Consider the following 26,836-nt stretch of genomic DNA (forward strand, 5'->3'; position numbering starts at 1 on the left):
TTGTTTGACCCGTCCATCCACCACAACCTCCTCCCTATGTTGACTTTGCTCGTTTTAGTACGTTACCTGACTTCCTCCTTTGCTCCCGCCATAAATACTACACCCACTAGAGGTCGGCACCTATCAATACAGGTAAATATGGGTTGTAATAAGCTTCTTGTACAAACCGATATGTTTGTTTTTTGGGGAGAGGAGAGTCTCCTTTCTCCACACAACTTGACTCCATTCTCATTTAACATCCTTTTTGTTTAATCTCTGTTCTGTCTGTCTGATATTTAAGCTCACACACCTGCCACCCACACACACACACATTTAAAACTTGTGATAATGCAAAACCTGGTAATTGCCAATAATACTGTCCTCATCAGGTGGTTAATTACCATGAATTTGGTTGCTGTTTGTCTCTAGCAAACATGTGCACACACACATAAACACTCACACAAAATGCTTTGACAAGTGGAAAAGGCCTGGGGTACTTATTGCTCCCAGACACCCCTGTGCTTACTAATGAGCTAGACAGATAGCTTACCTGCACAGCGGTAATTATTCTGTACACTTAAAAGTAGGTCTGGAAGTTCAGAAAGGTGACACCCGAGGATCCTAGTGGGGGCAGGTGGTGCTTATGGTCTAATTTAGTATCTGTATGAGGATACAACAAGGTTAAGGATAGATCATCCATTAAAACAGTAGACTTGGATCCTTTTATTGTGGCAGCACCGTTATTTCTATTTCCTTCCAGCATTCACAGAGGAATTCACAAAGAATGGAATGCGGCCGCTGATGGTACCACGAATTGCCCGTCACTTGCAACCCGCTATCTGCCCCGTCTCAAGGTCCGATTCACAAAAGATATCGCGCTAGTGATATTACAGCGCAAACACGCCCATAAAAGTTTTGCAGCTGAGTGTAATTTGATTGCAATTATCCAGTATAAATGTTGCCTTTGTGCCGAGAACACAGCAGGCAGAGAGGAAAAAGAAAAAATGAAATGTTCAGACTGCGAGCTACAGGTCCTGATCGACAAGGTGCAGAGGCATTCCTCAAAACTTCAGGCAAGGGATTTAAACGTGACACCGAGAAACAGTATTTGAGATTTAATATCCCAGTCTGTCAGTTCTGTTGCAGTGTTCTGTTTTTTGCAATGAAGCCGATTTTAATTTTCAATGTTACCTAATTTAAATAGGTGCAAATAGCACAGGAGCACGGAGACGCTATTTGCTTGGCAGCACAGTTAGGGGTGCGTTTCACCCTTTGCGGGTGCTTTGAGAGTTTCTTTTTTGTCGTATTTGTGCAGGTTTAGCGGCTGCAAAAAGCTCTGCAATCCTTTAGTGAATTTGCTCCTCAGTGTAGAATGTTGTACAATACAACAAGAACATACTGTACCATATATCTAATGCTACACGCTTCCATAGGTTACACTACAGCAAATGTTATGGTAGGTCAGCGTTGCGGACAGTTTGGGTAATCATTTTTGGTTTGTTTAAAGTGAGCCGATATAACTTTTGTTGAACAGCAGCAGTGGCATTGTAGCCACAATGTTAGGTTTTCTAGTTTCATATGATACCAATATCTTGACTCTAGCTTTAAAACTGAGCCTGTTAAAACCTAAAAATCGCAAATTGCGTTAAAAAAATTAGAGGCGTTAAAACGGTTTAGCGTTAATATCGCGTTAACTATCTTTTACAGAATTCTGTCTGTATTTTCTCTCAAAATTCCCTTCGTGATCAGATAACTAGAAACATGGTTTTGGGTCAAATAATGTCAATATGAAACTCTTGGTCGTGTCACCGGACCGGCTTCTTGTAAACAGCTTAACTGGATTAAAACTTCAACCCGAGTTTGACCAATATCTGACTGACTGAAACTCAACCGCTGACGTTTCTCTGTTCAGACCAAAGCAAGTCCACCAGTCCTCTCTTCCTCTCAGATCCCTGCATTTCACTTTCCCACACTCCGGGATCCTCCCTTTTTCTTTATCTCTCGCTCGCTCTCTGTCTTTCTTTCTCTCCTCGTTGCTGGAGGGCACGGGCTCCTCCAGTGATTAAGCCGTCTGGAGGCCTGTCTGCCTGTCTTTTACTGAGAAGTAGAAGAAGAAGAAGACGACGACTGTTGGTGATACACTTCCCCCGGCTCTCATTGTGTGCCTTCGCCACGCCGAGATGACAGCTCTGACAGCTGGCGAAGGCGAGGTGCTATTTCGCATGTGCAACAACATTACCAGTTTAACTTGTGCAGAGGTGAATTATCACCTTGTCACCCAAAAGTGCAAATAGTGTAGTTTTCAAAGAGCAATTAAGTGTAATAGCTGCTGTCAAGCCCTAAGGATGGTACCTGTTGCTTCTCTCTCTCTCTCTCTCTGTCTCGCTTCTCTCCTCGGCAGATGTGATAACTCTAAAAATATTTCCCCCCTCGCTAATTCCCCGGCTATCAACTGCTGCGCCTGCTGAAAGGTCCTTTTTGAAAAGGCTTCCTATTCTTCCCATGTTCCTCCTCTCTCTCTCTCTCTCTGTCACTCTCTCTCACTCTCTCTCAGCCATATTCGCTAATACCGCCGATGATATTGGCCACATTTCCTGGAAGTACAGTACAGTGAATGAAGGGCAGTATCGAGTTGCCCTTGAAAAGGAAATGGAGACGAATGCTGGATGATTGCAAAGTTACATGACAATTATTCTATTCATTATTTTAGAAGCAGGATGGGGAAACAGGAGGGAAGACAGCGTGGGAGCTGGGAGGTTACAGAGAGCTGGAGATCACATTCATACACTATATATGTGTGTGTGTGTGTGTGTGTGTGTGTGTTCACGTGCAAATCAAGTGCTTTTATGTATATATGCAAGTCTGCATACCCTTTCCCCCCCCCCTCCGTGCACACTCATAGCCACGTTAGCGCGCATCGCATTCGATATTGCGAAACATGAAACAATGGGTTATAAATTGGCCTTCCAACCCGATATATTTGACATGATCTCTGCTTCCCATCTCGTTAGTTTGCTGTTTGTTTCTTTTCTTCCCTGACTCCTGTAGACTTTGTTCAGTTTGAGTTGCTCCTCTTAAGAATGCAACGTTCCCCCTTCCCCAGGCGCCCCGGAGATGTGAGGAGGACGCCTCAGAGGAGTTGTACTCATAAAGCTCCTCATCCTCCGAGGGAGAGACAGAGAGAGACAGCAGAGACGGGGAGAGAGAGAGAGAGAACAGCACCGCCAGGCAAAGACACACAGGCATAATAACTACACTTACACAGCTAGTCGACACATAATGAGACAATGCGGCAGCAACTTCAAGGAAAAACACAGATATATAAAAAACAACAGAGAGCAAGGCAGAAGAGAGAGAGAGAGAGAGGGAAACGGGGTTGGGGGTAAAAAAAAAAAAAAAAAAAAAAATGAAGAAACTATGTCAACTTTTATTTCCTCTGTTATTCCACATCAATGGAGGCATGCAGCGAGACTAATAAAAACAAAAAAATATACACAGGTATAGACACATAGGCAGCAAGTTGGCGTGTTTGAAAAGCTCTGTGGCAATTAAAGACAAATAACTTGCATTATTTCCCGTCGTGAAGGATGATCCCGACCACTCGCTAAAAACGTGTTTGATTTAAACATCAAAAAGCGCAGAGAAACAAATAAATAAGACGCAAATAAACAAAGTTGCACAGACGGAGATAGAGAGAGAGAGAGAGAACACAAACCGCGAGGGGAATAAGAAAGAGAATAGCGAGCATCGAGACAAATAAGCCAGCAACATTATAACATTAGCAGTTAGAAAATACACTTAATTCCTCGGCAGAGATGGATATAAACTGCATTGTTGCGTTGCAAATCCCAGCGAACCGGATTTAAACCGCTGCATTGTTTTATTAGGGAAATATGGGGGTGGAGGAACACTGCTTGTTCTAATTACAGTGATTTAATCAGGATTAGAGAGGTTACCTGGAAGAAGCTAGGGGGCATCCGTGGCAAGGGCACATGCTTTTAGACAGGCCGGGTTACATGCGGCGGGATGTTTCACAGAGCCGGCCCTTATCGGAACTCATCCTCGACAATGACTTCAGCTTCTAAAACAATGACTTTCTTTGCTCGTTGCATGAGTAAACACTGGCCTATTGTTCTGTTTCTCTTTCCCTCCTCTCTTTCTGTCTTTATCCCCCCCCCCCTCCTCCTGCCTAGTTAAACAGCAGGCAGAGGGAATCCATTTTAATCTGATTAATAACTTAGTTGATCACATATAACCCAATTTTCATTCAGTGCCGCCCTTGTCCGCCCGGGCCGCACCCGCGCCGACCTTTGGAGTGGCCACAGTAACAATAAAGCACAATAAGCACCATTGTCCTGTCAGAAAAGCTGAAGATGTTTTACATCATTACAAAAATTGAATGTCCCCATCTTTTTAAATGCTTTTTCCACAAAAGGCCAGGCCTGCAATTCAGTATGTGTGTGTGTGTGTGTGTGTGTGTGTGTGTGTGGGGTTATTACAAGTGGGATTCGAGTTTCCCGGGTCGCAAGGATGGGAACAACTTTCCCCATGCATTCACAGTAATATGAATCGTCCTTTTAAAACAGATATGGTTACATATTAGTTTTGAAAGGTACAGTAACTGGCTCAGTGTTAAGCTGCCCTCCAACACTGGGGCTCTTTGTTCCCCCCCCGGGCCCGGCTAATAACTGGCCCCTGATCCTCATCTCTTGCTGGCTCAACTTTTTTTTTTTTTCTCCCTCCATCTTTCTCCCCTTCTCCTGAATGTATCTTTGATTACACCGTTATATGAGCTTCGTTTTGTCATTTCAATTTCACTCGATGTGTTTAGCGCTGAGAGATTTGTATTCAGGATTGGCAATTATGATTAGAATGCCACAAAGTAAGCCTTGTGAGTTTTTTCGCAATGACAAGTGAAAAAAAAAAAAAAATAGCCTTCCTCCCTCTCCCTTTCTCTCCCTCACACTCACACACACACACACACACACACACAGGAAATATGAATCAAATATTCATGAAGCGGGCTGAGGTTCTCGTGCACCCATATGCTTCCTCATTCAAGCAGCTTGCAGTGGACACAGGCATCCATCCAGCTCACGCGACACAGCCGGGTGTGACAGAGAGCACGACAACACCTCTCCGCCACCTATCACCGCCGTAATCATCAAATAAGTCGTAGCAAAAAAAAAAAACATCCTCTCCTACTCTCTTCTTCCTTTTTTCCTTTGTCCTTGTTGCCCTCTCCGCCGCACCCCGCGACTTCCTCTTTCGTTTAATAATCTGTTGTGAGAGAGAGAGATGAGTCCTCGGAGCTCCGTGATTCACTGGCCAGGAATCCTTGTAAAACCAGGGCGCCGTGCATTTCGCCAGTTTCCAGAAATTGTAAGAACTTAATGGTTTATAGTTTTTTATTATGCCTCGGCAGGAATGAAAAGGGTGCTGCGAGCGGAGGGTACGGGTTTTTGGGGGGGGTGTGGTGGATTAAAACTGAAGGGATTAGCACCACACTTTAAGATAAATCTTTTTTAATGTGAAACCTCATCCCCGCTCATTCTGGGGTAACCACTCTTATTAACTGCTTTTCTATCACTCCCCCTTTTATGCGGCCTATTTTTTTTTTTTTCTCCGCCGAGCAACTTTTAAGTACAGGCTTTTTTGGACACGGCCGCGCGCCGCCAACTCTGCCAGTTACACAAACAACGTCCCTTTTTAAGCTTTTAAACACAGAACAATGGCAAAGCACATAGCTGCGCACATTAATGCTTTTGTATACGGGAGGAGGAGGGGAGGGGGGGGAGAAGAAAAAATAAAAAAAGGCAGGAAAAGCAGAGGAGAAGAAAAGAGATAAGCAGAGCTTGGCTACGCTGCCCCTCCATCCCTCCATCTCTCTCTTCTTCCTCTCTGTGGAAAAAAGAATCTCTCTTTCCATCATCAAATCCACGCTGATCTGTATGTGTCGGGGAGGCTAAACAGACAAACATCATATTCTCAGTCTCCAGACTCTAATTGACTGAACAAGGATTGGTCACACTTTTAAGAAGCGTTCCATAATGGATTTCCATGTTTGTGCCTCTTTTAACTGGCAGTGCGAATGGAAGGCATAAATGTTGTCTTTATTACCGAAAACAACAGCCCCTCTCTCTTTCTGTCTCTCTCCATCTCTCCTTTTCTCTCTCTCTCTCTCTGTCTCTCTCTTGCGCCGTAAAAGACGATATCAGCCCTCGCATTCATCGCAAGGTCAACGCTGCCTGACAGATGACAAACGATCTCAAGATGGCCACATCATCTGTCCTGTAGTTGTTGGGCGCAAAAAGAGATGAATGCATCTATTTTTTTTGTTGTTATTCTTCCCCACTTCTTTAATTTCATTATCACGTCATGGGGGGTTGGGGGAACGGGGGGGCAGAGTGACAAAAACAGCCACCTGATTATCCGTGGCACCGGCTAGAAGTGCTTCCAGGCCAAAAGCAAACGGGGGAGTGGGACAAAATGAGCAAGGAGGGAATCTTTTCAAAAAATCTGCACTTATCGTGTTTCTGTATCAAGAAGCAGACTTGGCAAGAGATGGGGATTCAGTATTATGTACAAGCTGCTCATCAGATGGGAGTTGGGTTTATTTCTGTGCCCCCCCCCCCGCCAACCCTCCCCCCCATACTCCCCTCTATCCGTCCCTCCCTCCCCCCCTCCCATCCTCTGCCACCCCTCTTGTTTGCTTCCCATCCAAGATGTGTCTCATTTTCCCTGACTGGACAGCTACATCAGAAATGCCCAAAACAACTTGGCATCCTTGTGTGGACAGAACACAACTTTTCATTTAAATTATTTGATTGATTTTCTCGCTGTTTATTGTTTTTTTTCTTCTTCTCCATCCTCCCTTCATCTTTTTTTTTTTTTTATCCAGGCTCATTATCTCCAGTATGGAACACAGGGGTAAAAACACGCACACACGCTGCTAAACTCCATCTCCGCCAGTGACGGCCACTTTTTGACAAAACACTAAGTGCATTTCTTAATTATCTGACTCCTCTCTAATACCGTTGTCATCTCGCAGACAGTCTCTCTCCGCGCTCTCTGATGTTGTTATTATGTTCTCATTTGGACGCCGGCTCTCTGCAGGTAGTCATCCCGCCGCCGCCCCTCACCGCGTCCCTCCTCCTCTTCTCACATCACTCACTGGTCCTTGTTAAACTTTGCTTCGTTCCCGTATGTATCGTAAAAAAAAAAAAAAGAGATGATACCGCAGATATGAAGTGGTATCATTTTGTCAAACATTTCCAAAATTATAAAGAACCCTTTTTGATTCTTTTTCTTTTTGTCTTTCTCCTCCTTTTGCTAATGAATCCATCCCGTCATCAACACCATCCGTCCATCACCAAACACTCCCCTTCCTCCACCTCCTCTTCATCATCTGACAAAAAAAAAGCTTGTTAATTAAGAAAACAAATATTCAGCAACTTTATCAGAACTGAGGCAGCAGGCACAACTTTTTTCCCCCCATTCTTTTTTACTCTTTGCTTTCTCCCCTCTCTTTGTGAAAGCGTGCCGTCAGCTTTACCTGAAGTTTTATAAGAACACGTCTTTCTTCCAGGCTGTTAACTTCTACAGAATGCACGGCTTTTTTTAGGGGGGATGGGGTTGTTCGCTCATTTCCATTAAGCATTAAACGTTTACAAAGAAAACACAGGAAACTACCCAGAAGGTTCTACCCAGAATATATACCTCTCAAGAACCCTTTTTTGAAGAAAGCGTCTTACAAGGGTTCTTTGAACATCTTCTGCTGGGTATTCCTGTTGTGTGAGGTATGTTAAGTGTCCTGACACTGATCTCAAATCGCAAATATTAAACATGTTGAATTTTACAGTCGTATATCCTGTTGTGTGTGGGGAACCCCGAGGACAGCCGATGATGCAGTCAGATGGAAAAGAACGTTAGCTTAATGAAAACCAAGCTGACTAAAGAAGGAAGGATGAATTTTCAGTACAACTGTTGTTGTACATGAAGTAGTCTGTAAGTGTGTGGTGTTTTGGCTGTTTTGACCAAATTGTTGCTCTCCACACACTATAGGAACAAAACATAACATGTCATTATCATCTGTTAAGATTTGAAAAAATCTTTTAGTGTGGGCCAGCCTTAAGGGTTCCGTTAAGAACCATTTTTCATCCAAAGAACCTTTTTTATGGAAGAAAAAGTTCTTTAAGGATTGTTGAAAGCATGACACACCTCCAAAAACTGTGATTGTGAACCATGATGGTTTTGGGTTGCGCTGCACCACATCAGCCTCATGAGGAACCCTGGCTGGGTTCTAGACGAAACCCAAAAAGGGTTATCTGTAGAACCTTCTGGGTGGGTTCTTTTTAGCACCCTTAGAAGGAGAAAAGCTTCTGGGCATAACCTCCAGAGAGGGTAGAATATAAATTCTGGGTAGAATCATCACACCATAGAAGGGTACTCTGTAGAACCTCTCATAGGGGGCTGTGGGTGGAACCTTTCACAGATGGTTCTTTAGGTAGAAAGGTGGAACCTTTATAAAAGCTTCTACCAGGAACCAAAGAGGCTTCTCCTATGGGGACAAGCCAAAGAACCCTACATGGTTCTAGTTAGCACCTTTATTTCTAAGTGGCCTACAGTAGTTCCCCTCACACAATAAAGTGAGCCAAACTAGTCTATTGGTTTTTTCGGGGGGGGGCTTGAATGTCAGAGGTTGCAGTATTGGATCTTACACCTATTGAAGCTGACGCAGTATAACAAAGCGCGCAGGGCCCAAAGTAATGATCATATACAAATATCAATATGAGAAAGAGTGTGTGCTAAAGAAGACACATTGCTATTGATGTTTAAATAACTGTAGCGCCAGAGAGATGGAGAGAGGGGGGAAAAATGTGAATCATATTTTCTCGTTGTGTCTTGTGGGGGGAAAAAGAAAAAAAAAAAAAAAGAGCACATAATCGAACACACCTCGCGAGGTGCAAACACTGAAGCCAAGGGCAAGATAAAAACAGCACCTCGTTCTCTCTGCCGGCTGAACAAAACTGCAAATACATATATAATCAGTTAGTGTGCTGTTTTTTTTTCTTTGCCGTGAGCCGCATTATCTGCCTGTGTTCCTGAAAGAGACAAAGAGGGGAGTGTTTGACAATGCCAGCTCTGATGATAAAAACTAGTAAAAGAATTATGTGTTCAAAAGTGTTTTTTTTTTCCCCCCACTCCCGTGTGTGTCTTTTAATTTGTCTGGGCATACGCAGCTGTATTTGCATTTCAAATACTCATATTTGAAGAGGGTGGTTTAAATGCCAAGACGCGAATTGATGACAATCACCTCGACTCAAAAGCATTGGCGAAAAAAAACCCCTCTCTCTCCTCGCCGCTGACATTAAAACTAAACCAACGGCCGCAATGCAAACACAATACAAATATATATTTATCTTCCCCTGCCTCCCTTCTTCCTCCACCAACCTTTCTCTCGCTCTCTTGTTCCCTCCATCTCATTATTTTAGTATCACTTTACATTTGAATATCAGTTCCCATACTCGCAGGGCAACAGTGTGTGAGCCGCCTCTAACTAAAATAAGAGAATAATCAGCGGGGTTCAGGATGAGGAGGAATTGATTCAGCGGCAAACAGTCGGGGTGCATACACACTTTCACACACGCACACACACTCCTCCCCTTTCGCTGCCTTTTCATCACTTTTCCATATTCATTTCTGTAATTTACAGTAAATCCAATAGCTGTCAGTCACGCACTCACACAAACACACAAAAGGGAAAAAAAAAAGATTTAGAAAACGCTGTAAATTTACAGCGTTGGGAAACAGCTGCTGCAACATTTACAGCAAAGACCACTCTAAAATATTAAAGATGTGTCATCACCGGCGCTCGGCCCCTGCATCTGTAACCATCTGCTTTCTATTAAAACATTACACCCAAAAAAAGCACATGCAGCCCGCTCGCTCGGCGATGCTATTTCCAGCCTTTTTTTTTTTTTTTTTTTCCCTTTCAGATCTGCTCGATCTGGGGGAAACTGTATTGGCACTGACAAACAACCTTTTGAGTCCTGCTGAACTCCCCCAGCTGACTGGAAACATCAAAAAGCACAAGTATCTGGAGCTTTTGTACAACCTCTGCTATCAAGCAGCTGATATTAGAGGGGACATATCGTGCTCTTTTCCAGGTTCATACTTGTATTTTGGGTTTCTACTAGAACATGTTTACATGCTTTGATGTTCAAAAACACATTATTTTTCTCATCCTGTCTGTCTGAATATCCCTGTATTCACCCTCTGTTTTAGCGCCTGTCTCTTTAAGACCCCCTCCTGAAAAGATTGACTTGACAGAAAAATACATTTCACCTTTGCAATAGTAGCTCTCAAGCTGTGGGTGGAGGTACTCAAATGGGAGGTGGTATATTCTCGTGTCTAGAAGGTAACCCACAAGTTGCGGAAATGTGCGAAAACTCTCTTGACGCGACAAACACATTCTCACTCCCGACTTGTCAAATACCGCCCTACAGCCCGCCGGTCAGTGCCTTTTGGCATTCGAGACAGGCGCACGGGGTAGCCCTCTTACGTTACTTTTGGTACGGACCAGGGATGGCGTGTCACGCTCGTTACATGCATAGTGTCCTTTCAAAATAAGTTAGGTTTAGGTCACACAACCACTTGGTCAGGGTTAGAAAACGATCGTGGTTGACGTTCACTTCACTAGCGACTCACGTCACTCATGGGGCTGACGATACTAAATGAGTCACGTGACTAAAGACTGACGTGACAAAATAAGTCAACCCTACTTTTAGTTTCACACGGGACACAAACGGTGTGTGTTTGTTTGACCCATTCAGAGTGAAAACAGCCTCAGTGCAATGACCTTTCCTAACCTTAATCATTCGAGGTCAATGACTAAACTCGAGAGAGTTTTGCAACTTGTGGGTTACCTTCTAGACACGTTTTCTGATCAAGGCAGCCCACAAAAAACTGACTGGGTTGTCTTATTTCACAGTTTGTGGGTTGGTAGGTACTCCAGATACCCAAATGTATGTGCACAAGCACTGAAACAGAGAGTTGTTCATGATATGTCCCCGTTAAATACCACAGGACAAAGAAAATACGAGACTATATAGGTCACAGGTTCATAAGTTTAAGGCAGTAGTTCACAGAACACCACCTGTTTACACTGAGATAAATCTTCCAGACCAAAATCAATAGTGCATCACAGTGACGTTTGTTAGCATGTTTTAAGGGCTTTTTAATCCGTCTTTTATCAATCATATTTTCCCCGCGATGAATAATAACCGGAGGTCACGTACACGACCCTCCTTTTTGATTTATTCCATTACATTACCGGTCCCATCCGCGTGTCCTTGAGCAAGACACCGAACCCTCAAGTCGCCATGACTAAGAGCATCAACTAAACGTCGAAAATGTAAAATTACAGTCCTCCCTTCCCTGATGTCCTTGGGTTACTCAGGGGTGTGGAGGCGTACAATGACTCAGGCTGTTTGGGGCGATGACATCTGTCCTGTTAGAACAGATACTGTAGAGAGAAAAAAGAGTGAGAGCATGGGCTTCTGAAAGCAGCGCCGCCAACGATTATGTTACAACTGAACCGAGAGAGAGGGAGAGAGATGGGAGGAGGAGAGACTTGTGGGCCGAGTCAAAGGTAAACAATTACGACATCCTGACTCACTTTTTTGGAGCGTGGCTAAAGGAAGATCATCTCTCCCACTTAATAGGTAATTTCCTTTTGTCTCCCGAGGATCACATCACATGTTGCCTTCGACGGGGTGGTCCGCCGCGGGAAGGAGGAAAAGAGAGAGAGAGAGAGAGAGAAAAAATTACAGATTGAAACTTGGCTTGAAAACTTTCACAACAGCGTTCCTTGAGAACCATTCTGTTCAAATTAAACAAGCGGCTGTTTGTGAGGAACGCGACGACAGATTCAGAGGGACGTTTCCCAGCTTCTGTCTTTTTTCAAAAAAATATATTTCATGCTTTCTGTCATCTTGTGCAAAACTAGTTGTCCATTTTTGGGGCTGTCATCTCCTCGTTCTTCATTTGCAACCACTTCTCCCTCTGGTTTTTCTCTCTCTACGTCTCTCCGTCACTCTCCCTTGTGATGTCACTATCTCGGCGTGAATCATTAGGATATCAGTGTTCAGCCAGTGACAGAAAGCGCATGATTAACAAGCCCTCTTGTTTTTCCTCTCCTCTTTATCCTCCTCCCTTTTTTTTTCCTGAAACGAGGACTCCCGCTGCTCCCAACGACATTTCTCCTCATTCCAACCACCCCCCCTCCTTCCCCTCCTCATCATCCCTCCTTCCCTCCTCTTCTTCCCTGTCGTGGATGGCAGGGAGTCACAGGTGTGTGACAATAATTACACATACACTCAGAAAAAAATAATGTCGTTTCCTCCATTTAATAAGTTTGCAGTAAAATAGGCAGCGAGCTAGAGAGAGAGGCGGAGAGCTCAAATCTTATCGGATACCCCAACCTCTAACTTAATCATATGGCTCTTAAGAGCAGCCTGCCACCAGCTGGGGCTCCGTAATATGCATGCAATATGTGTGTAAAACGATACGCTTTAATTTTGAGCCCACTTTAAGCAGCAACAAAATCTGTTTATATGGGAGACATTTAAAAAGAAGAGAGGGATGGAGGGAGGGCGAGCAGAGGATTGGGTTAACTCTTGCTCTCCGGGCCTGACAAAAGCCATCTGTTGGGTGTCAACTAGTATCACTGTACACACTGTAATGTACAGAGAGGGCAGAACAAATGAGGATGCCAAAGTTGACTTACTTTTTATATAAAAATGGTTTGTAAACTGAGTTAGAGATGGCTCACATTCCACTCTGCCCCCTGTTTTAAAATGCAGTTCCCCCCTTTCATGCCCTCTAAAGATGCTTTGAAGCCAGATTTAAAAAGAATCTTTAAAAATACACTTTCCTCCTCTTACAAATAAAAAGTGAAATCCATGAGCAATAAAACGCAATTCAAAAGACCCACTGGTTTTGCTGCTACAGCCCTTCTTGATCTGCGACCGGTCAGCGTATCCTCATACGACGGTTCATGTGATATATTACGAAAAGGTTTGTTATTTTTCGTGCATTTTCCTATGAATGTACAGCAACACGTTCAGTGCGTCTTTGCAAGCCCCTGCAGTGCAGAACCTTTTTAGGCGACAAAACTACTTGGTTAGGTTTAGGAAAAGATTGGGAATTTGGGTTGAAACAGCTACGAGTGGCGTTACTTAAGACGGAAGTCACATAACAAATAAGTCAACATTAACTCCTGGTGTCACTTGGTCGTTCTATTTAATGTTGTGAGACGATCACATTTTTAAACACATGGTTAACGTTGTGAAATGGAACTACTTGGTTAGGTTTAGGAAAAGACCTTGATTTGGGTTAAAATAAGTACTTTTTACGTACGTGACGTGGTTACGTACTAACGTAGTTTCCTACGTAACTTAGAATAACTTAGGACTTTAAAACAAGTCAATGTTGACTTTTGGTTTCACATGGGACACGAACAGCGTTCTCCTGTTTGAAAGTCCTGTGTTTGTTTGACCCATCCGTCCACATCGATCTCCTCCGAATATGGACTTTGTCGCTCTTTATTCTACATCACCCGTCCTGGCTCACAATTACGTGTTTGTTCGTAGCTATACGTACGATCATTGTATGAGAACAGCCTGGACCAGTAGTGGCTAATGTTATCGAATGCTATAGCAAACTTTAGATAAATATCGCCGTCTAACTGACATTACTGAGTCAGACTGGTGACTTTATGACACTCCAATGCCTGTGCTGCTGTTCAACTTCAATGTTTTAGCCGACAGGTTTTTAAACTAAACGGCAAAATAGGTTGTTTGACATGCCCTTTAGAAACGACCCATTTTTTCATCTTACAGGGGCGTCAGATGACATCAATTGCTTTGGGTTAAATAGAAGTACTTCAATAATGTTAGAACCTTCATTGTCATGGTTAAAAGTATAACTACTCGGTTAAGTTCGAGGAACGATCACGGTCATGGTAGGAAAAGAGTTGACTGCTGACAGGTCAAAGTCACATTTTGAGGCATTATAACAACATCATGCCAGTCCTGCTTTTGCTCCTGCTCGAGGTCCTTGTCATGTAGACTTAAGCAAAGGTCCTATTTAGGCACTCAAGCAAACGGAGGTCACGTTTTACCATTTAACACTATCCCATAGTTGTCACTGATGGCCATAGAGGCAAGAATCCATGTTGTTATAGCTGCAAAATTCCATCAAATTCATCCTATCTGCGGAAACTTTGGGATCTCCGCTGCAGTTTCACATAGAGTATTGTGGTTAACTCGCTGCTGGTGTGTCAGCGGGGCTGAAGAGTTTAAGATGAATCTTTTTGCTTCTGGTTTGCCTGCATTTGCGTTGATTGATTACTCGGCTTGATTTGAGGGTTTTCAGCTCGAGAGTTACAAATGTTCATAGCTCGCTTTGCTCTTTGTACTCGAAGGGGAAGCACAAACCAAGCTGATGATGGTTAATGACTGTGATGACATGGGTTTTGGGAATCTCCAGGGGTTGGAAGCAGGATAGACAAACTGAGCTGCCGCTCGAGTCGCACCATCTAAGAGTGTGTGGACCGGGGGTTATCGCCGAAGGGTTAGAAAGAGAGAAGAAGGCGAGAGCGAGGCATTCGAGGACAAGGGAAGCAGAAAGCTTTCGGGGGAAGGAAGGAGTGAAAGGGGAGAAAAGAGGAAAAGATTTGGAAGGGAGGGCCGTGTTTAAACTTCAAAAAGCCTCTGACGGCTGCTGCTGCCGCCGCCGCCAGCCCTGACCACTCTACAGATGCTTTTGTTCCCCGCTCGCTCTCTGTTGCACCCTCCTCTCTGTATCCCCCCTCCTCCTCCTCCTCCTCCTCTTTTCGCCTGGTGTCTTTGGTGATCCAGTGCGAGAGGAGCGGGGGGCTATCAAAGCCATCGCTGTCTGTTACAGACTTCAAAACCCGGGGCCCCCGTCCATCCATCAGCCCCAATCATCATATCCGCGAGGCCCGAGCGGAAAGCCTCGTACACTGGAGGAGAAATATTTGATCTGTCTTCTTCGCGAGGATCAACAGTCACACAAACGACAGGAGTGCCCCGGCGTTGCAAAGGGAGGAGGAGGAGGAGGGAGGAGGATGTGGGAGGACTGGCGGAGGGTGGCAGGGGGCAGGGGAAGTGAGGAAGGGTATCATAAGGGAGTAAAGAGATAAAACTCCACTTGACTTTATAAAGTGAACCCTTGTTCCTTGCAAGGATTTATTTCATATTTCATATTTGTATACTTTAATATTGTTAATATTTGAGCATCTAAGGCAAATAAACAGGGATAAAAAAGTCATAATTTTTAGTCATTACCACTGTTTGTTTTTCTTAATTTTTTTTCTCAATTCTCTTAATTTTCATAATTTGCTTTCCTTCACTATCTTTCATTAATCATGTGTGCTATGTATAGTAGACGTGGTGCAGAGCAAACCAACGTTATCTTATTTTAGGCATTTTTTTTTATTTTACATGCTGATCATCAAACGATTAAAAAATTACCAATATATTATTTTTTTTTACTTTCTTTAATATTAAAATTCATTAAATTGCAATATAAAGTAAAAAAAAATGTTTTACCTTGTTAGACCTCCAAACACTGGAGGATAATTGATTGTTTGAAATTACATGATATGTAATTTTGATAAAGAATTGATAACTAATAACAATTATTATTTAATTACCAATTGAATTTGTATATTGATCATAAACACATTGTTGGTTCCAGCTCCTCTGTTTGGGAATTTGTTGTTATTCTGTCTTTATTATGACTCTAAATTGAATATACATCACTTTGGGTTCTGGGAATTTATAATTTTCGAATAATTTTATTAACTAAATGATTAACAGAAAAAAAAATAGCGATTTTAATAAAAATAAAATGACACTCGAACTGTTCCATCGTTGCAGTCCTATAATAAGTGTGGCATATCAAACACAATCTTCTATTTTATACCTACTTTTTTAACATTTTTGTGAGTAAGGTCGCGGTTCACCCAGCTTTTTATTTGTCGCTACACCGTGATATAGTGCTCTGACTAATAGGCCTGTATCTACCCATGTATCTATCAATCTATTTAGCCATCTATCTGTCCATCTCACGGTCATATGACAGTTATTTATAGACATCACCGTGTGTGTCTCCTGGAGACGGCTGGTATAGTTAGCTCTTAAATCCTGTATGTGAGATCAGACTACATAATTACCTATCACATTAAGCCCTTTATGTCCACCAGACTTAGGCCTCTCTCTCTCTCTCTCTCTGTCTGTCTGTCTCTATCTCTCTCTCTCTCTCTCTCTCTCTCTCTCACACACACACTTACAGAGCAGCAGCAGCAGTGGAGCAGCTGGTAGCATTATTGACACACAGTGTGCCTGGGGGGGGAGGCGGGCAAGGGTGGGGGGGGGAGGCAGGGAGAATGAGAGAGAAAATCAAATGGGTAGAAGACGAATATGTGATTGGAAGGAGAGTCTATGTTAGTGTAGATGACTAACTTCAAAGCATTTTTTTGAGTGCGATTGACCCACACACTCACACACTCACATACCACAACTTCCTAAACACACACACACACACACACACACACACACACACACACGCACACACACTAGCCCCTTTGGAGTGAATCTATTGAGACAGACTGCTATCAGTGATGCAGGCATGTCACTCATCATCACCCCATCGCATCCAACAGAAGAATCAGCAGGACATCTTGTCAGGCTTCGTGGAACACACACACACACACACACACACAGACACACACATGCATGCACCACCAGACATGCATGCACGTGCCAAGTCCAAGGTTCATAAGGTTGAATGTTTCCAGAGCTAATCAGTGCACGTCTTATGTCTTAGTACGGTACATAGTGTGATGGGAGATTGGACCAGAGTGGACACTGCTAATCTGGCAGTGAATGTCTGTGTGTGAGAGTGTGTGTGTGTGTATGTGTTGCTCTACCTGTTTGTTTCTTATTGTAAGATAAAGAACATAAGGGATGATCGGTGCACAGACAGACATATATGTCACACACACACACAGATATATATCTCACATTATTGGACACACAGTAGTTTTTAAAATGACGTTCTATTCCGTTTTGTTTCTATTGTTTATGCCCGTCATGTGCTCCCGTCCCAAGTCTATGAATTTATCATGTTTGACTAGAAGCACATTTTGGCAATGGAATTTACCCCTTAAGATCAATATAAAAAATGCATGTCCACATGAATATCATAACACCTCTTATGCTTCTTTTATTGAGAATGTGCAGAATGTATTTATGCATCAAAATCCAAACAAATGAGAGGATTTCTTTTTTTTAAGGCCTGTTTTTTTTTAATCTTTTTTATAATTTACTGACCCGAATGCTTCAAAGCTTCGAAGCTTCGACCATCGCCATGGTAATCAACCTCCAAATCAGTATTTAAATGCTTCATTTTTTAGTTTTTTTTATATGTAAGTATGCAATAATAAAGTATAAATCTCAAAAATAGCCCATGAAATAAGGAATAATCCCACAATATTATACATTATTCATATTCAGCATTAAGTATTATTAGTTATTCTCAGACGGATATCGCTGTTTGTTACGTGTAGAGGTGTGTGTGTGTGTACAGTAGTGCGACAGCGGCACGGAAACAGGGGAGATGGAGACAGACAGAAGAACATGTCAGCCTGCTGCGTCGCGCCGCAAAGCTTCGAACACCCTCAAATATTTCCCAATATTGCCCAAAAATCGGTATTCGATGCAGCCCTACTGGTCGTCATGTCAGGACTCTAATCGGAGCCGTGAGGGTCAGGGTGATGCTGGGGAAGTGGAAGTTTTACTAACGCTGTTCATCTGCAGGGATGCAAAGAAAAAAAAAAGCACACATGTTCACTTTGACAAGTAGAGACAAGTCCAAATCGGAGTCTCGGGGGAGTTGGGTTGAAATGGCAGGTGATCTGCGTTGTCTGTGTGTGTGTGCACATACATGGGAATGTGTGTCACTTTTCAGCAACAATAAACAAATGAATTCTTTGAACGTGGAAATTCGGGGTGTCACTGTGCATGTGTGTGTGTGTGTGTGTATGTGTGTGTGGTAACAGATGTCCACCCAGTGGCTGCTGGGACAGCACTTCACATTTTACATGTGTTAAGTGACAGTGATGGACAGCAGGTAGTCCTTTTAATAATTCAATATATTTTAATCCTCTCTCTCTCTCTCACTGTATCTGTCTCTCTGACAGAAGCCAAATAACACTGTTGACGAGGATATGATTACACAAATTGGGCAACATTATATTTTTTTTCTCACACACTTTGATACATTCGTCGATTTGATTATCTCAGATCGATCACGTAAATGCATACCAGTAAGCAAGTGCAAAAAAATAGACCTTTTTTTTAGTGTATTTTCTGGCCTCCTCACATGTATTCTAAACATCACTCCATTTTTAGAAAAGACCAATCAGGAGGCAGTGGCAGAGAGAATGAGCCAAATCCAGCCAGCCACTCAGTCAGTCAGTCAGTCAGTCAGCCAGAGACATAGACATTTCCCCACCACCAGGATGCGGGTAAGTGAGCCTCAACTGACCAGAAATGATTTGCCTCTGTCTGTTAGACACGTAATGGAGTCATTTAACTAGTCAAATTAGGAGCCGGCGAGATGCCGCATGCTTCATTACTGGGTTCCAATGGGCACCGCTCTACATTTACGTCAGAAATGATTTCAGGGCAAATTAATGTTTTTATTGTCTCGCGAAAAAAAAAAAATATTAAAAAGACACATACACAACACAGACACGGGGATGACTCTTGCACATCTCCATTCTTGTGCACCCTTAAAAAAAAAAAAAGGTTGTTTGCACACACACTGTCACACTCATGTGCCGAGCCACACACATCTAAAAGATCAGCACCATCTAGAGGTCAAAAGCACACATTGTTCACTCCCTTCTTCTTTTTGGAAAAAGCATTGAGAAATGTCTTCCCCCCGCATGCAGCATGATTTGTTACACGCCGAATGATTGTTTCCTTAACAGACATTTATTGAGAAAAAAGAGGGGCCACATGTGTGCAGCCTCGTGGATTATGAGTAACATTTGTCGAACATTTTTTTTTTTTAAGGTTCGAGAAAATGAACCAGAGAAGAACAAAAAAGTGGGTGTTTAAAAACAAATTTCAGCAGCAGAAAAGCAGATAGTGAGCAGTGCTGGTGATGTGAGTGACAGCTATTTAGCCTGGCCTGATCCAGCACTCCCTCCCCTGACCTCTAAATCAGAACCAGGTGATGACGGAAATAGGAAATAGAATATATCCACTGGGGAGAGATCAAAGACTGAGTGTGTGTGTGTGAGAGGAAGCATGGGAGGGGTGGTTGGGGGGTGTACATGTAGATCTGCTCCTTGTCGACAGGGAGGTATGACAACTGGGATTATTGATGAGAGGCAGAACCCTGTTAGACTCGGAGCAGAACACAGACCTCTGGGATTTGGAGTCCACGTGGTGTTTACGTGTCCGGCAGTGCTCGCAGGCCACCGGCTCTCATCCGTGAAAAAAAAAACTTTTCTCAGCTTTCAAGAACTTCAACTCAGCTTTCAGCTTCAGCGCAGTGTCGGTGAAGTTGCCTTTAATGGTCAGAACGAGTCCAGGTTCACTCGGGCGCTCTTTCCTGTGCCGCCTTTTCAGGCTTCCCGCAGCTGCTTGTATTTATGTTATCACAGATTACAGCTGCATTGTTTGAAGTTGACTGACAGCCAGTGATATTTATGCTTATGCGCAAGTGTGTATTTGGATTCCTTTGTTTTTGACGAGGCACACACACACGCACACACACACACCGAGATGCACCGGTGTAATCATGCTGCACACATACCCAGCTGTGCATACACACACACACACACACACACACAGACAGACACTCCCTGTCAGTTGCCGTTGTTCTCGACATTCCGTCGATATCATTGTGTCCAAAAAGCTTGGTTTGTTTGATGCGGCTCTTGACTGACGCTGGCCGGCGCTCTTTGACGCGCACACACAGACACTTTGTTCTCAGACTAAGGAACCATCTCTCTGTCTCGCTGTCTTCTCTGTGTGTCTCTTATCCCTCTCTCTCTCGTCGTCCTCCTTCAGACTTCATCGCTGTCCCTCTGCGATAACCGGCGGCCCCCAGCAGCCACACGGACGGGTTTCACACAAAACCAGAGAGGCATGTCAACGAGGCGCTGTCAGGCCGAAGCGCAAACATTTTGATATATACACTACGGCTGTCAATCGATTAGAAATATTTAATCGCATGATTGTCCATAACTAATCGCGATTAATTGCACATTTTTTATCTGTTCAAAATGTACCTTAAAAGGAGATTTATCAAGTATTTAATACTCTCATCAACATGGGAGTGGGCAAATATGCTTGCTTTATGCAAATGTATGTATGTATGTATATATTTATTATTGGAAATCAATTAACTACTCAAAACAATGAGTTTAGCATTAAAAAATATACTCAAATCATAACATGGCAAACTGCAGCCCAATTTACATTCACATATCTTGAGGTCAGAGGTCAAGGGACCCCTTTGAAAATGTCCATGACAGTTTATCATCGCCAATTTCGGAGCATTATTAAGCCTCCTTCGCGACAAGTTAGTATGACATGGTTGGTACCGATGGATTCCTTTAGGTTTTTTAGTTTCATATGATTTTAGTTTCACACTAGTTTTCTATATGATACCAGTTTCTTCTAGCTTTAAAACTGAGCCTGCTACAACTGCTTAACATTGCAAGTTGTGTAAATGCGTTATAGAAATTAGTATCGTTAAAACGAATTTGCACTAATGCGATGATATCTTTGACAGTGAGAGGTAAGCTATGGAAGATAAACTTATTACACTATATTTGAGAAGAAAAAAATATATAGATATACTGCAAAGGTCAGCCATGAATATGTGTGTCCCAAAATTTTTGTTATGATTTTTGTGATGTATTTTGACTGACTCTAACCACACCAGTACTTAATTCATTTTTAAAAGTTGAAAAAAAATGGTGGGTACGTTTAGAAATGGTGACAGTGTTTCTAAATTACATCAAACATATCTGGCATTTATGTACTGTGATACCAGTATATCTGTGATCAACTAATACTGGTCTACCAGTTTAAAAAATCTTTCAAAACAGTCATAACCTCTGACCAAAAGTTGTCAAACATACATGCCATCCTTGCGTCCATGTAAGACATACATGCCTCCATTCCTGTGTGTTATGAAAGACCTATTCGTCTCAATGCATGTCTCATTTGTTTGAATGCAGAGACGTACGGATTGATTTCTTCATCCGTCTTTGGTCAAGCCGACCCGCTCTCTCACTCTCCGTCTCTCTCGCTTTCCCTATTGAATAAACACAGGCATTTTATAGACACTGGTCCTGATGCTGCGATATTGTTTTTTACTCTCTCTGTTATGTATTGATCACCGACTCGCCTGTTTATCTGCATGCGGTGGACACTTATAGATGAATACATGCACACGCTCTCTCTCTCACACACACGTGAACATTGGAGGCACATACACTCACAGCCTTTCATTTGGACAAGAGATCATTGTTGCTGCCACATTGCAGTGAAGGAGTTGATGTGTTTGTGTATGTGTGTGTGTGGGACATTGAAACATTGATGTCTGACTACTGATTCCTTGTCATCTTATTATTACCCCTCCACTCTACATGGAGCCACCACCACGTTGTTGTTGCATGTTTTTTTGTGCATAGTTAAACTACTCAGGCAGCGACTCCATCGCTAATTATAGCTTTCCACTTGAGCGGCGACACAAAGACACCGGCTCTTGTGTTAACTTCTCCGGAACTCAACGGTGTTGTGCTTTTCAAATATATGTATTACTGCGTCGTCTTCAACCGTGTAATTTTTAGTGTTTCACTTACATGGAACTGGACTTATATGATCCTTTTTTTTATCCGTCGTGTCAGTGCAAAGTTGTGAGAGCAGGTGTGAAGGGGGCAGCGCTTCATAGACACTTCATATTGAACTTTGTGACTTAGCTGCATTAGCCCATTTGTTTCTGTGACAGCTAACATCTCCTGAAAAAAGCACAAGCTGTTATATTTGCTTTGGTGAAATTCAGAGTTTTAAATGTGCAGTCGTGCAGATTATGTGGCTTGACTGCAGAAACATTTTACATCTTCCTTCCTTAAAAACTCAGAAGCTTGTGATGTCGGTTAAGTAGCCGTTTTGTTTCTCTGTTCATGCAGAACAAAACTGATTCTTTCAGGTAGACTGTCAGAGGCACTATGCTCAAATGCTTCCATGAAATCCTGAAAGAAATGCTCACAATCCTTTATTTTTAAAGCACTGTTATTGTTTTTGGGTGCTGGGCATTTTAGTATTGATATATTCAAATACATACTGGTGAAGATTTCAACATAATTGTAATCTCTATAAACAGATATGTGCATTATGAATGGAGAACCGATAGGCAACGGGACAAGCTTTTGGTAACGGAAGCGGAAGTTTGTAGTCTGTTTGTAGTCCGAGTCGTATTGACCAATCACGTTTGAGCAGGTTTCGGTTGCATGCAGGTAAACAGTACGTGTGGAGAGAAAAAGAGGCATTGGCAATCTTGGAACCCATCGACTATCGTTTCACAATGATTTAGCTTTTTATTAATCTCTATAAACAGACATCAACGTCATCTCTCGACTCCAAGTCCATTCTTGCATCTCAAGTTGCTGATCAATGACCGGCGCATGGAAGAGGAAGTCTTGACCCGCATATCTGTTATCCGGATATCTGCTGGCTACACCAGAAATCCAAAATATTGTCTGTTGCCCCCCAGAGGCTAAATCGTCATCAGACCGATAGCCGATAGGTTGCGAGATCGATATAATGGTAAAACAATGAAAGATGATTAGAAAGTAGTTACTGAAGTACAGAGGTACTTGCACTATCTCTATTTTTCTGCTTCTTTACACCTCTACTCCACTACATGTCAGCGGGAAATATTGTACTTTTTACTCCACTACATTTATCTGACTGGATTGCAGATTTGCAAACTTGAGTATACATGTACTTTTCACCTCCACTGTTGCCCCCCCTGACACAATGAGGATACTCCCTGTCCTCCTCCCACCTTTGTCTTATTTCCATGCATTGTATCTTTGCACTGGAAGAGACGACCCTTTATAGCTATGTTGTGTTCTAAAGTAATCTCTCTTTGTGCCATAAAGCAATCTGGCACACAATGTAAAACACATTATAGATGCCAGTGGAAGCTGCCAGTCTTCTTGGTTGGTTGTTTGTGGTAATTACACTAATGTCCACAAATGAAGGTGATAATGATTTATTGATGTTACAATGCTACAAGTTGTACATTTAACAATCAGAGTTAAGTTATTGCAATTCGATATAGAACCACCAACCCCTAACCAAAGAACCTTTTGAAGATTCCTCTTTCTCTCATGGTGTAGCAGTGGCTGAATACATGGTTGAGCGCGAGCGCCGATCGAGTCCTGGCTCGGTTGCCCGCTCTGTCCAGAAGGCAACTCCGCAGGACGTTAGCCGGCTCAGCATTCTGGGATAGCTGCCCGGGGGTCCCGGATGACCTCAAGAGTTAAAAGCAAACAGCGGGAGAGATAGACGAAGGCATGGAGGAAGCATGGAAACTGACAGAGAGACAGAGAAAGGAGGGTTGGAGGTATGTGGATGGAGGCAGGAAAGGGGGGAGGAGGTGGTGGAGGGATGGAGGCTGGGAGGTTTTTGAGAGAGGGGAAGAAAGATAGAGAAAACTGGAAGGAGGGTGGACACAAGGACGATAAAACCAATATATGTGCACTGAGATGTTATACAGGAAGGAATTAAAAGACTAGCAGGAGTCGTACAGACAGAGAGAGAGAGAGAGTTAAAAGAGAAGGGGAAGGTACCAAAATGTGGACACCACGGTGTGTCTGTTGTGGCTCATGCCCCTTAATTCCAATGGAGGGAAATCTTGGTGCTACAGTGTACAACGATATTTTAGTGCTTCCAACTTTGTGGCAACAGTTTGTGTTTGTCCTTTTCGCATTTCAACATGACTACGCCCCCGTGCACAAAGCAAAATCAGTAAATAAATGGTATTCCAAGTTTAGTTTGGAGGAACCTCAACATCAAGCCCATGCAACACATGGATATGGACATGTCAAGAGACCCCTTTAAAAAAATGACCATGCCAGTTTTTCCTTGCCAAAATTTAGCTGAAGTTTGGAGCTTTATTTAGCGTCCTTTACGACAAGCTAGTGTGACATGGATTCCTTAGGTTTTCTAGTTTCATGTGATACCAGTATCTTCACTCTAGCTTTAAAACCGAGGCTGTTTCAACCTGAAAATCACAGGTTGCATTAATGGTTTAAAATAAATTAGTGGCGTTAAAACAAATTTACGTTAATGTGTTATCATCGCGTTAACTTTGACTGCCCTAATAAATAGTGTTGCACATAGACAAAAGTTACATAGATAGTTGTGGAAAGAATGGAAAAAGAACCATTCCTCCACACAGCTGGCTTACTGATGCGGGAACCAGACATAATTGTCAGAAAGTTACAGAAATTGTCAGACAGTCGATAAGTTGTGCAGGGAGGGCGTTTCAGATGCTGTTTGACCATCTGACAAGCACTCCTGTTGAAGTACACTGACCCCTTTCTTGCCTAACATCAGTGGTCAAATCCTCATCAATGTTCCCATGGCTGAATGAGAGCAAATCCCTCCATCCAAGTTCCAAAATCTTGGGAAAAACCTGGTACCAGAAGAGCGGAGGCTGTTAGAGCAGTGTGTAAAAGCTCATAGTTTGGCATTGAGACGTTAAACAATGACATATGAGGGCTGACCCATAAAGAAACATCAAAATCAGAAACCGACAAAAGGATTAGATGGAAGAAGTAATGCAAGATGAATGAGTGAACGGGAGGTTTACTGTACAAGACAGACTTAAAAGTCAATGTGTGTGTGTGTGTGTGCACGAGAGAGAGGGAGGAATTGAGAATGTCATCCCTCAGATGGACCTGGTGAGCGACATGTCAGATCTGTCATTCCCCTCATTGGCTGCCCCACCCGCTTTCCCACAGTCGTCTTCTCCTTGGCCTGATAATGACGCTTAAGAAGGTAATGGTGTAAATGAAAGCTGCCCCCCACCCCCCCACCCCCTACCCCCCTTCTGCATGTCTCTCTACCTCTCTCTCTCTCTCTCTCTCTCTCTCTGGGGAACAAAGAGGCCTTATTATACCTCCCTGTCAGCGTCGCTCTGTGTCTCACCACTGTACAATCACTGTTTTCAGCAGCACTATCAGCATGGGGTAAATGGAGAGAGAGGCTGAGAGAGTGGGCGAGACAGGTAGAGAGAGAATGGGAACCTCTCTCTCCGGTGGCAGTATTCAACACTAGTTATCTAGAAGTGCTTTTTTAGTTTGAAGCGCATCGTTCGTTTGTTGAAAATGTCTTTGTGTGGACCTTTTTTTTTTTTTTTTTAAAAGCTTGAACAGGCAGTGTAATTTATTTGAGGCACGCGTTCACACGACACACACAGGAACACACACACTCCTTAAGTCGAGAGATATCTTCTTATTGGGGAATCTTTCAATAAATCAATGTGACTTTAAACACATTTCCCAGGCGACGCGGCTGACCTGATAAGAAGTGAACTAATCTCTTTTGAGGCTGCCGGGAGAGCTTTGAACCAAATCTACTGTGCATCTATCACCAAGGTTATTTGTCAATGGCTGCTAATCCCAGGTAAATTTCCCTGGTTTTATATCAGGGGTTCTCATGTCTGAAGTTTCTCGGCCTTGGGAAAATAAGAGAGCAGGCTTACAGAAAGTAGGGGAACAAAAGAAATGTTATGGATTTCAGCAGCAAAACAATGGTTGAGGGAGGGGAAGGGAGCATGGGAGGCAGCGAGAGCACAGAGAGAGGAGCTTTATGAGTTGCTCTTTACACGTCAGAATCAGAAGTTGCATGCATCTTTATACAAAAGCCTGTTATTGTAATGATCATACAAGATCAAATGTAATATTGCTCTTCTTTTGAAGCATACACCATATCCGGAAAAAAAGTAGAATGGAATTCCTCAGTTCTGTTGGCCACTAACAACAACAAAATCAATCACCGTTTTATAACTATCGGCCTCTACCAAACGGCTGAGATGTCCATTTACAGTAGAAGTACACTTTCAACATTTGGCATAGATTTGTCTCCGTAAAGGCGTTTACAGACCAGTGGTGTGACGAATAAACGACACAAAAAGGTGAAATACTCGCTCGCGAATATTATACGTCTAAGGCTTTTATTGTGAAATGTAAGAACAGAAGGAGTGGATCTGGTCTGCGCGGCCTTTTTCAAGGTTGAAAGGAGTCAAAAAGTTTGCCGTCTTGGTCCGGACAACGGAGCCTCCGTGTTGATTTATCATTAATATAGGCACAACTCGACCTGTTCGGCACAACCTGATTGGTTGATGCCTTTATTCTTGGTGAAAAGCTCAGAAAAATCCACCTATGAAAAATTAAAGTATGTTTGCTTTAAGTAAAGTAAAAATGTATTTTACATGGTTTTGTTTGTTGTACTTGCATAGATTTATTGATATTGTTTTTTTTATTATACTTAAAGCAAACAATGACCACTTACAGTAACTCATAATCACGTTATAATGCATTATAACTGTTAGTTTAATTCATCATAAAATTATTATAATGTATTACAACTATGGGAATTATAATTGTAACTATAATTATACAGTACTATAAGCAAATTATAAGTATGTTCATAAGGCATTGTAG

At 42.7% G+C, this 26,836-nt stretch overlaps 1 protein-coding gene across 6 annotated transcripts in view; it reads left to right on the top strand.

Annotated features, from left to right (window-relative positions):
- Window positions 1–26,836, top strand: part of znf536 (zinc finger protein 536) — a 306,471-nt gene that overhangs the window by 236,320 nt on the left and 43,315 nt on the right. The window contains exon 8 of one of the 6 annotated variants that reach the window (XM_037792210.1): window positions 3,083–3,432. The exons of the other annotated variants lie outside the window; for them this stretch is intronic. Coding sequence (XP_037648138.1) covers window positions 3,083–3,099 — 17 coding nt within the window. The 3' untranslated portion in view covers window positions 3,100–3,432. Of the gene's footprint in view, window positions 1–3,082; window positions 3,433–26,836 lie in introns of those variants that run through there. 6 annotated transcript variants of the gene reach the window in all.

Source organism: Sebastes umbrosus, chromosome 2, assembly GCF_015220745.1.
Source record: "Sebastes umbrosus isolate fSebUmb1 chromosome 2, fSebUmb1.pri, whole genome shotgun sequence".
NCBI lineage: Eukaryota > Metazoa > Chordata > Actinopteri > Perciformes > Sebastidae > Sebastes > Sebastes umbrosus.